General features: G+C 38.6%; 1 protein-coding gene across 7 annotated transcripts in view; it reads left to right on the forward strand.

Annotated features, from left to right (window-relative positions):
* LOC5578022 (transcription factor mef2A) overlaps positions 1 to 12,912 on the forward strand; it is a 342,757-nt gene that overhangs the window by 10,778 nt on the left and 319,067 nt on the right. For 2 of the 7 annotated variants that reach the window (XM_021848875.1, XM_021848876.1), the window contains exon 2: positions 6,008 to 6,405. In XM_021848875.1, the coding sequence (XP_021704567.1) occupies positions 6,156 to 6,405 (250 nt within the window). In that variant the 5' untranslated portion in view covers positions 6,008 to 6,155. Of the gene's footprint in view, positions 1 to 5,428; positions 6,406 to 12,912 lie in introns of those variants that run through there. The other 5 variants (XM_021848872.1, XM_021848874.1, XM_021848873.1 and 2 more) reach the window with 5 other exon arrangements.

The following is a 12,912-nucleotide window of genomic DNA, read 5'->3' on the forward strand; positions in this document are numbered from 1 at the left end:
GGAGGGAGCCCTGTTACTCCATAGGGACCGTTTGCGATTAGGTTTCATGTAGACCCCCCATTCATAGGCACGGTAAGCTTGAAGCCGCATGAATCAGGGGGTCAACTGTGAAAAGGCTTTTACCACCACAACAGGTAGTCCGTAGTGTCAATTCTTAGCAAATTGAGCAAATTATGAGTCACCTAGTCACGGTTAGTAATCACTCTATTACAAATTTAATTCATATGTAAATAAATGATTCATAACAATCGGTGACCGATAATAGTGTAACCACTGTACATAGATCCGAATACGTAGAGTCACCGACAAGACACCGGACATAACATGGTGCCTCAATAGGGTCCTAAAGCCCTGTCTCAATTTTAGTACCAAACGCCTAAGTTTAGGTCAGAAACACATGTTTACTGATTTTTTAAATGATTTTCATTCGTTTAGGTTCAAACATATTTTTTTATGTTTTTTGAGATTTTGTCACGCCCTTTGCTTTAAACTCAAATTTCGGGTATATTTTGTTTTCCGTGTCCCTTTCGAAATATCAGATAGGAACAACCCCAGTGTTAAAACCCTGTGGTATTTTTTGTCGACAAAGTGAATGTCAACATGATCAAAAGTGTCAAGGTACATATTTGGAATAATTTTAGAAATCAAAGTTTAAATATGTTATGGCCGTTATTCGAGCTGGAAAAAATGCTAAAGTTGTTGCAAGAATATGCTCTTTCGTATTATCAAATAAAAACAAAAATTCATTAAAATTTTTAGGACCCAATTCAGTAATGTATGAGCGTTATACTGTCGGAATCTGCAGGCGTTCTAAACCTGGATAACATAGTACAAAAAATGTGCCAGCATGAATGAATGAACGTGGAATGCGGCGAGCAGAGGGATAACGCAGATTATGTTGTCCTACTAAGGAGATGCCATGAAGATCAGAAAGCACCGAACCATGTACACTACTGTAGGTTTCGTGGCCGTGCAGTTATTGTCGTCAGGGATGTGATTGGATGTGGGTTTGATTCCCGCTCCAGCCATTGAAACTTTCCATAAGGAATGTTTTTCGGCTGTGCCACTGGAGCATGCTTGTCCGTTGCCCAGTGTTAGTTATAGTCTGTGCAGCTAAATGACTGAAGACGGTGTCCGTGTCTTTTTAGACCGAGTAGAGCGAGCGTAAACTAGTATATGTAATAGGTCGTCGAGGCAGCTGAGAATCGGAAGTCCGCTACCCGGAATTGCATAGGTCGGTCAAGTCAAGAAGTCAGACTACAAGGGATGCCGTGCACTAAATTCTAATTTATGTATTAATTTGTAACAGAAATTTCACAAAAGGGCAAAGTTTAATAACTTCTTTATAAAAATACTTTGGAAATAATGCGTTAGACATGGCCCATGGTTAATTTCTGGAGAAATGTTAGATCTGGTTAACTTGCTGGATTAAAGGATAAAGATTTTTGATTAAAACGATATTTTATCAAACTCTTTTTTGATTAATACTGACTTTTTTTCCTGAATCTAAAATGCATCTTTTTAAGAATCCATCAAAGATTTGGCAAGAATTTCACCAAGAACTAAAGACAAATCTGCTCAAGAATCCCTAAAGGTTCGTGTCCTTTGTTCATTCATCAATGCATCAATGAGTACTCCATGATTTCAATAAGAATCTCATAAAAAATCCGTTGAGAATGACTGAAAGAAGTGGACGAACCAACCGGTAATCAAAATTGTAATCCGAAAAATATTTCACCAAGAATAAATATCAGTATCTATTCCAATTCGACAAATGGAATTCTTTAAGAAACTGTCTGGGATTTCGGTAAGGGACCACTTCGATCTCCCAAGACAATTGTCGAATACCTTTTCGCCTCTGAAGTTTGTTATCGTTTACCAATTCGCTACAAATTTCAAGAAATATCAGTCAAAGATCTTTTATGAAACCACTAAAAACCATTTTAGAAGAGTTTTTATTATTTTTCTATTATTCTTTCAAAGAACTTTCAAATACACGTTAATTTATCCCCTGAATTCTCGTTAGCATTACTGCAAAGATCTCACCAAGAATTTGCCATGATACACAATGGTAATCTATCGAGTATCTCACTAAAAACTTAACAGAAATCTGTAATTACCGGTCTAGAAATTTTTCAAGGTTCTCAAAAATGTTCCCTAAAATCTCCTTTGAATCATGCCGCCAGAAGACTACAAAGCATTTCACGAGAAATTGGTAAAAATTGTAGTAAAAATCTATAAAAAAAATCTAATAAATAATTCTATGCTGCTCGAATCAATTTACAAGTTAACTAGTTCAGCGATTCCGGTTGAAGGATAGGCGCTCTGGCGACTCATGCTGATGGTCGCCAGAGATTGATTGAGATAGGCAAAATTTTGCCTATCCCCTGTATATACTTTTCCGATCAGTACCGAGGTAATAATTTCGGTCTCCGTCGGGGTAGTCCAGGTTCACCGCACGGAGCTAATTGAGGAGACCGCGAGATAGCGCTGGCAAATGAAGCGCCTTTAAACCGAAACCTTTCCTTCACCGGAATCGTAGGACCGATTTCTTAATTTGCTGGGATACTATCGGTTGGGTATATTTTTCCCGACCTCTTAGAATGAGAGATCTATCGCCGGAAACTATTGTGAGTAGTTCGTAGCGTACCATCAGCATGAGTCGCCAGAGCGCCTTTCCTTCAACCGGAATCGCTGAACTAGTTAACTTGTAAATTGATTCGAGCAGCATAGAATTATTTATTAGATTTTTTTTATAGATTTTTACTACAATTTTTACCAATTTCTCGTGAAATGCTTTGTAGTCTTCTGGCGGCATGATTCAAAGGAGATTTTAGGGAACATTTTTGAGATCCTTGAAAAATTTCTAGACCGGTAATTACAGATTTCTGTTAAGTTTTTAGTGAGATACTCGATAGATTACCATTGTGTATCATGGCAAATTCTTGGTGAGATCTTTGCAGTAATGCTAACGAGAATTCAGGGGATAAATTAACGTGTATTTGAAAGTTCTTTGAAAGAATAATAGAAAAATAATAAAAACATTTCTTAAATGGTTTTTAGTGGTTTCATAAAAGATCTTTGACTGATATTTCTTGAAATTTGTAGCGGATTGGTAAACGATAACAAACTTCAGAGGCGAAAAGGTATTCGACAATTGTCTTGGGAGATCGAAGTGGTCCCTTACCGAAATCCCAGACAGTTTCTTAAAGAATTCCATTTGTCGAATTGGAATAGATACTGATATTTATTCTTGGTGAAATATTTTTCGGATTACAATTTTGATTACCGGTTGGTTCGTCCACTTCTTTCAGTCATTCTCAACGGATTTTTTATGAGATTCTTATTGAAATCATGGAGTACTCATTGATGCATTGATGAATGAACAAAGGACACGAACCTTTAGGGATTCTTGAGCAGATTTGTCTTTAGTTCTTGGTGAAATTCTTGCCAAATCTTTGATGGATTCTTAAAAAGATGCATTTTAGATTCAGGAAAAAAAAGTCAGTATTAATCAAAAAAGAGTTTGATAAAATATCGTTTTAATCAAAAATCTTTATCCTTTAATCCAGTAAGTTAACCAGATCTAACATTTCTCCAGAAATTAACCATGGGCCATGTCTAACGCATTATTTCCAAAGTATTTTTATAAAGAAGTTATTAAACTTTGCCCTTTTGTGAAATTTCTGTTACAAATTAATACATAAATTAGAATTTAGTGCACGGCATCCCTTGTAGTCTGACTTTTTGACTTGAAATAAGTACTGGAAAGTTATTTTCACCATGCCAAACATTTTCTTCGACGAATTGGAAAGGCAGGTCTTCGGTTTAATTAATTTAGGCAAATTTTCAATTTAGAAAGTTTGCTAAAAATATCATTTAGTTATTTCTAATAATCGTTTATAGTTGTCTGTCGACACTGAAGAAGTCTGTAAATCGCAGACGAAATAGGCCTTTCTGTCAAGATAAGCAACATATTAGAGTTTAAAGGTATTTGCTCGCCTTACTAGTGATTTTAGTGTTTTATTTTTTGTAAAAAGTGGTGTTAAAGTTCAATTAGTATTTTTTTAATAGCTAACAAATCCTTCAAATTTGTATTAAAGAACAAAAATATTATGAATGATTGATTCTGTATTGCCTTCTATTAAACGTTTGGAATACGCAGCATCATTTGTTGGCATCCGGGAAAGTTTTTCAATAAACACCCTGAAATCGAGTCTAAGTCAGCTAATACAGCAGCCACCAGAAGATGTTGTTCAGGGTTCTCCAAAAATAGAACGTGTTGTTGCACAACAAGCGGTTCAAACGCGTGGCGAGATTTAGCCGCCAATGCAATGGGCAGAACGAGTTGTCGCAGATACTTTTGAAACGTCATAGTGAGCGGCGTTTCTGACGATATTAAGATATAAGCTCCAACAGCGAACTAGTAGTACCGCTAAAGGCAGAGATTGCCGAAGTGCATGAACATAAGCCGTCTCCAATGTAGTTGCTCGATGTAGTTCCGAAGAAATCGAGCCATAGGAGCAGGTGCAAGTATTTTACGCAGTTAAATACGCTTCTCGTGAGCCTGTTAATACAGACCAGGCTTATAAGCTACTAACGTTGCATGCGTCGGTCTTATTAGTTTCGCCGGAAAACCAGTTCAGACATTATCTGCTACAGATCATTTCACTCTATTAAATCGTACGCTGCTTAGAAACCAACAACTTACGGTGAGTCCAAAAATTATATTGCTGGCAATGATCTAAGATCATTCGTAAGTTGTACGTTTGAAATGATGTTGATCGGCAGGTTTTATCCCTGTGAGGACGTTAATGCCTAGAAGAACAAGAAGAACTTAGCAAACTTTGCCGCAGCCAGTAGAGGCATTGGTCGACCTCCTTCTTGAGATCACGTCCTTCTGGAATATAGCCTTCTTCTCAGCCCAACTCTTATCACGTGCGCACTAATCAAGGCAAATCTAATCCAAGTTAGTTGAACCCTGTCTGTTATAGTAGTAGTCCCAACAGATGGACAATCTGGCTTATGCTGCGGCGCATCATGACGACTTCCCCCTCCTTCACCCTTCCTATCCAACAAACCAGTTTAAATTACCGCCAACCCCCCTACCATTGTTGTGTCGTCGTCATCCACCTGTACCTGTACAATACGTAGGCCTTCCTTCCTTCCCCATTAGGTAGGCACTGACTGATGAATCTAAAAATGCGAAATAATCGGGGGAAGGCTCGCTCGTTGCGTGTTTAGTTGATTGCGGATTATGCCAGCCAGCCAGCCACCTATCCCACAAGCGCGTTGTTCTAACTAGTTCCACTAGTAGCTGTATCTACGTTGTATTATAATAGGTGAATGAAGGGTTCCACCAGTGTTCTAGATGAGAGAAAGACCAGCTTGCAGCAGGGAATGGAAACGAGTCGAACCTCAGTTCTGCCAGTGGACATGGAACGAGTCGACGTCGCTGTGAAACGTCGACGGTTCCGAATCGCTTTTCATCAGCCGCGCAGGTTGATTTTACCGTTACCGTTATCTTATCTGCGTCAACGCGCGAACTCTTGTGCGACAGATAGTGTCTTCTAGGCGGTTATCGAAAGGGTAACAAAAAATTGATTTCTCATTAGCGACTAAACACCTTCGGGCGAAAATTGGTCAGCCTCAGGCAAGGTTGCGTGTTGAGTCAGTCTTTAACGAACCTGGCTGGCAGCTGGGGGAAGTGATTTTTGAAGTGTTGAGGAAGCCCTTTAGTTGTTTCTGGGAGTGCGGTGGGGAACCGGTGGTGGGGTTCAAAATCAATATTTTAACGTTCTTTCTGTGCTTTCTTCTGAGGTTATGCCCGACTATGGCCACGTCCTAAGTGCATAATCTGTGCTGTCATAACACCGTAATACCTCGAGAGCGAGGACCTAGGGCCGAGGGGGAAAAGAGAGCTTGTGGAAAAACGATTGACTCATTAGCATAAAACAATAGCGAAAGAGTGAAAATAACCACAATAACGAAGTTCACACAACCAAAGTATGGTGGAGAGTGGATTAAGCGCATAATTGAGAGTAACTACCCTGCAACAAGAGAGTGCTTAACAGTTTTACCATTTGAAGAGTAGACTACAAAATCAGTGTGCTGTGAGTGACTAACCAAATAAAAATCCGTACTCGGCCTTGTGCATGATGGCGGAGTCTGCTGGTACTACTAACGCATCCCCAACAGCGACCCCTGCTGCCGGGGAACCGATTCCCCAGTGGAAGAAGGAACTGCTCCAGCGCCGGAAGAATCTGGCCAAAACGATTGGAACGGCTGCCACGCAGATACACGACAGTGCTTCCACGGTTGCAGCGGCCCTCACCACCACTCCAACTACGCCGCGGGCCGGCGGAACGGCGAGCGGCAGCCCCTTCGGAAGCGGTGGCCACAAAGGTATGCGCTATCACCTCCCCCAGGGTTATGATGGCTTTTTATTTCGTTTCATGTTTTTTTTTCTTCTGTTGTGTTTGTGTATTTATCTTCGTGTTGTTTCTCGTCGAAGGAAGGTTATCGTCTCATGTTTCGTATGTATTTTTTTTTGCGGGATGATAACATTCCGAATCGGTTTTTATGAGGGTGCATTCCATGCCGAATTGGACAATAAAGTGGAGGGAGATACTAGGAAATCGAGAAGTTTGATCAGATAAGTTTCGTTTTGAAGTGATTCAAGAAGTAATAGTATGTGCTAATATTTCTACCAAATTTTGATAAAATGTTCGATAAGTTAATATACACAGTTAAAATTAATGAATATTACGCGTCATGTAAACTTCGTTTATGCGATGTAAACAGGACATCATGTAAATTTAAGTCTGAAATCATGTAAAAATGTGTTATATGTCATGTAATCACACAGAATCCTGCTGGATTACATGACATATAATTGAAGTTTACATGACATATCATGTAAATATCCATGATATTCCACGCTCCAATTATGTGCATTATATGTCTCAGAAATTTACACGTTTCGATCGAACTGTGTATGCAAAAAGCCAGTTTGCGGAATCCAGATACATCATCATTGCCATATAAATGTTTTGTCAAGTTTTAAAACTTAATCCGTTAACGCTCAAATTATTTCATATCTATAGTAATACCCTAATCAAATTTCCTCGAATATGGTAATATTTGGCCGTAACAAAACCACTGAGGTTTTAGCAAAATTCCTAAGGTATTTTATTCTCACAGGACTCTTTACAACCATATTCTAAAATAATACAACAGAATTCCCACTGGATTCTCTAAGAATATCCACAGGATTTCCACAGAATTCCTAAAGGTTTCGCCAAAAGTTCCCATAAAATTCTCAAATGACTTTTATGGGATTCTTACATGATTCACAAAGTATTTCCGCAGGATTTTCCCGGAAATTCTAAGTTTTTGCCACGTAACTCTCGCAGGATTCCCTTCGAACAAATACCTGATGCTCTCCGAATTACCAGAGGATTGCCTCAGGACGTTCACATGGATCCCAGGATTCCAGGAAGATTCCCAATGTATTTTCAAACGATTTGCTCAGTATGACCATACTATTTGCACAGTATTTCAACATAACTCCCACAGCATTATCACTGAAAGCCCAGGATTCTCACATGAGTCCTAGGATTCTCATTTTATATTCCCACTGGAATAGTAGCACTGGAATCCCACAATCCAAATTGGAATCCTAAAATCCACCCTAAAAATCCTGGATCCTTACCGTAATCTCAGGATCCAAACTGGAATCTCAAGATTCTTACTGAAATTTCAGGTATCACACTGAGATCTCAGGATTCTCACTGAAATCTCTGGTTGCACGCTGGAATTTCACGACCCACGGTACAATTCCAGGATTCCAAATGGAATAATAGGATTCACACTGGAATCCCAAGATCTTCACTGCCACACTACGATCCCACAACAGTCCCACGATCCACACTGAAATACAACAAACCACACTGGAATCCCAATATACACATTAAAAGCCTAAGAGCCACAATGATGTAACACAATCCACACTAGAATACTAGGATCCATACTACAAACCAAGGATCCAGACTGAAACACCAGGGTCCACATTGAAATCCCAGGATCCACACTTGATTCCTAGCATCCACACTGGACTCCCAGAATCCATATTGAAATCCCACAATCCATACTGGAATCCAAAGATCAACACTAGGTTTCCAGAATTCATACTGAAATATCAGGATCCACACTAGAATCTCAATATCAACACTTAACTCCCAGGATCCGAACTGAAATACCAGAATCCACACTGGAAACTCAGGAATAACACTGGGATGCCAGGATCGGATATTAGAATCCACACTGGAATCCAAAGATCAACACTGGAATCCATGAATCCATACTGGTATCCCAGAATCCAGAATGAAATCCCAGAATCCACACTGGAAACCCAGGATCCACACGGTTACCAGACACCACACTGTAAAAGCATGATCCACATTGGAAACTTAAGAATAACGGAATTGTGATGTTTTCGGCCTTAGCACAATTCCGGATCAAACTACAGTCGTTAAGCTTCCACCTTAATAATAACTCTAGAATTCCAGTATTCACACTGAAATCGCAATATCCACACTGGAATTCCAGCATCCAAGTTGCGTCCCAGCTTCTACACTGAAATTCCAGGATCCACACTGGAATCCAATGAGCTACGCTACAATCTTAAGGTGATTATAGAACGAAGCTACACCTCAAATTTTCAAAAGCACAAGACGTGAGAACCAAACAGCGCTCCACGTTGAAATTTTATCCCATTGGTCACCACCAGGAAGCAAGCAATTTGATTGATTTTCAACGCGAACTGTTGTCAAATTCTCCAGTCTTGTGCACTTGAAAATTTAAAGTTTGGCTTTGTTTTATAATCACCTTAAATTCCACACTGGAACCCTAGAATCCATACTGAAAACCCAGCATCCACTCTGGGATACCAGAACCTACATTGGCACACTGGAATCCTTCGATCCACACTGAAGACCAAGAATCCACACTACAATATCGAAATCCACACTGAAATCCCAAGTTCCACACTTAAATCCCAGGATCAATTTTGAAATTCAAAGGATCCATACTAGAATATCAGGATCCACACTAGACCTGTTCATATTTGAAAAAATGTCTGGAAGTCTTCCAGTCAAGCAGTATTCTGAATTCTCATGCTAAGAACAATGTCTGGTAAAATTTTCAGCGCATTTGATAAATATTTTTCTATGCTTCAAGTTGAAAATGTGTTTTTAGGCTTATTTTAAGGTTTGAAAAATTATAACTCAATACTCATAAATCAAAATCACTTGCTATTACCACCTATTGAAAGCTGATTCTATTCTGTTAAAGTTTGTCGAACACGCCAATAAGATTAAATTGAGTTTAAACATCGTTTGATCGAGATTTGTTCTCCACAGTACCCAGAAAACACGGTTTTCTGAACATGTATGCTATAAAAACACACATTGGCATTATTTTTCCAGGTCCTAGTCTACGGGAAACAAACATAGTAAATCTATGAAATCATTAACCATTAACAGCTTACATGTTGCTTTAGGAAATAAATTACAAAAAATGCCCAAAGATTGTACAACCCATCCCAACCTGATGATAGTTAAATCGTGCATGACAAATGTGCCGTCGAATGAATGAATTGAACAAGTTAGCATTACTTTTTCTTACCGAGTGATGATTGTTTTGATCATATTTTACTGACTCTTCAGAACGATTTGAAAATACAGTGAAACCTCCATGAGTCGATATTGAAGGGACCATCGACTCATGGAAATATCGAGTCATGGAACAGCAATCCTTTGGGAAGCTGCTTCTAGGGACCATCATCGTTATAATGAAATTTTGTTTTTAGTATGGTTCCATGAGTCGATATCGAGTCATGGAACATCGACTCATGGAAGTATCACTGTAATCATTATCATCGACTGAGAAAAAGCAGTGCTAACGTGTTCATTTTTTACATTCCTTGATACTCATGGTGGTGTTCTTGGCTCACCCACAGTGGATTTACGAATGTGCTTCTTAATTACCTATTTTTTACAATTTATTTTCGTAAGATAAAAGTATCTTTAAACCGGATTGAGTTTTAGAAATACATAGTCATCATGTTCTGGAAATTCAAAATCCGAAATTTTCATACAGGTATGTTTTTCAGTGAAAACACTTCCCGAAAAAAGAGATTTTCAAGAACCTCGAGATACAAACCTTAAGCAAACTATGTTAAAACTTGCTCCAATCATGAAACCGTGTTCGACAAAAGTTCGTAGAATTGAATAAACTACTATGTAGAGGTATTTCCGATAAGTTTTAATGTTCCGTTCAGTAGTTATGAATTTTCAAAGCTTGAAAATAGTCCAAAAACACAAAATAGATTTGTATCACATCTTAATGTTCTCCAAATAGACTGAAATTTTGACCAGCAGTTCATTTTGATATGAAAAATCAAAATATTGGTTGACTGAGGAACTTCCAGACATTTCAATAGGTCTAATCCACACTGAAATCAAAAAACCATACTGGAATCAAAAATTTACACTGGAATATCAGAATCCATACTGGAATTCTAGGACCCACACTGAAATCCGGGGATCCACACTGGAATTGCACGATCAACGTTCGTAGCATCCACACTGAAATCCCAGAATCCACACTGGAAACCCAAGGTTGACGCCCAAATACCAAAATCTGCACTAAAATCCCATGAGCTCCGCTACAATCTTAAATTCCACACTAACCTAGAACCCATACTGAAAACCCAGCATCCACTCTGGCATAACAGAACCCACATTGGCTTCATAGGAACCATAATTATATTCTAGAGTCCGCACTGGAATCCCTCGATCCATACCGTAGATCAATAATAAACACTGAAATATCGAAATCCACACTGGAATCCCAAGTTCCACACTGGAATCCAAAGTGCCACATTGGAATCCCAACATTCCCGCTTAAATCCCAGGATCAATACTGAAATTCCAAGGATCCACACTGGAATCAAAACTCCACAATGGAATCCCAGAATCTATACTGATATCCCAGGATCCACACTAGATTTCCAGGTTTTTACCTAAAACATAAAGATTCACACCCCAGAATCCTCAGTAGCAGGATTTACGCGGGAATCTAACGATCTATAAGCGTTATGCAATGAGGATGAAAAATGACCAATCAAACCTGTTTTTGAACTAAGAAATAAGAAACTCAAGAATGAAATCATGATCATTTTATGGAAGTTTGCCCGTTCTGGACCCAATGGCACCTTGAACCTATATCAACAGGAACAGGTACTGATCTAGGTTTATTCTACGAGTGGTGTGTGGTAAGAATTGTCTGTCTTAAATCCTGCCAAATCAAGATAATTTAATAAAATAATACATTTATATTATATCACGGGTAGAAATTCATGATGATCTATCCTAGGATCTATCCAGAAGTAAAAAGATCTAGATCCGTCGAGTACAAAGTGCCTTTGATCGCTTCCGGGTGCTTGGTACTGGTTCCGATAGTGATTTGGGAATATCTTTCAGGATTCTTTCCGGATTTTCCTCTGGAATGAAATCAATGGTTCTTTGAAGAACTCCTCCAAAGATTTCTTCAGGTATACTACCAAGGAGTCCCCGATAGTTGCACAAAGGATTCCTCCAGGGGTTCTATCAAAATTTGTACCAGAGATTCCTTCAGGAATTCAGTTAGGGGTTTCTTTTGGAATTTTATGCTTACTATAATTCCACCCTTCAGAAATTCCACCAAGGACTCCTCCAGACATTTCACCAGTGACTACTATTCCACTTGGAATTCCATCAGGGATTCCACCAAGAATTTCACCAGGACTTGCTCTAATAATTACACTAGGTATTGTTTTAAGAATTACAGCAGGAGTCCTCTGTGATTGTACTAGGGAACTCCCTAGGAATCGTTGAAGTCATTCCAATTGGGATTCCTTCAGAAGGAAGGAGTGTCGAGTGCTCGACACTGAAGAAGTCTGTAAGTCGCAGACGAAATAGGCCTATCTGTCAAGATAAGCAACACATATTAGAGTTTAAAGGTATTTGCTCGGCTTACTAGTGATTTTAGTATTTTATTTTTTTGCAAAAAAGTGAAGTGTTAAAGTTCAATTTGTACTCCTCCAGAAATTCTACCACAAATGCCTCCAGGAATTCCACTAGTGTTTTTTGTAGGAATTGCACCATTTTTCCCGAAAATTCACCAAGAATCTCCAGGAGTTATAAAAGGAATTCCTTCAAAAATTCTTCCTTAGAAAACTGCAGCAATTGAATTATTTATTAATCTACCAAGAAATTTCTGAATGACTGCTTTTAGAATTTCTTAAAAACTTTGAAGGTTTTAATTTCTGAAGAAGCCCTGGTGAACAACTTTGTGGCAAATACTGCAAGTGTATACAAACAATTTCCTTTAAACAACAAATTCCTGAGTACAATCGTTGGAAAGGTTGTTTGAAAAATTATTTCAAGAAACGCAGAAGTTATTCACAAATGTTTTTTTTTGTGAAATGCGTGGATGAATCTTATTAGAAAAACTAATAGTATTAGCATTAAGCAATTCATAGGAACCGTTCTCGACCGTTGTATAAGGGCGAGAGTTGCCTCATTCCTGTTCATTACAAAGTCAGAGATTTGGAACTAATTCTTCACTCTTCGAAAGCGTGGAGAAACATTTCCAAAATGTCTTCTACGTAAAATACGTGGAAACAAATCGATTCTACCCCATTTGGTATAAATACATTTGGCATAATAGCTATTTTGCATAACGGCCATTTGGCATAATTTGAGCAAGAGCATTTGCATAGATGAGTGTACAATTCGTAGTTGCCAGTCCGTGATTGTTGTGTTTTCATGGTACGGCATGCGTTACGATCTTTAAGCAATCAAAGAA

Source organism: Aedes aegypti, chromosome 3 (genome assembly GCF_002204515.2).
Source record: "Aedes aegypti strain LVP_AGWG chromosome 3, AaegL5.0 Primary Assembly, whole genome shotgun sequence".
Lineage (NCBI taxonomy): Eukaryota > Metazoa > Arthropoda > Insecta > Diptera > Culicidae > Aedes > Aedes aegypti.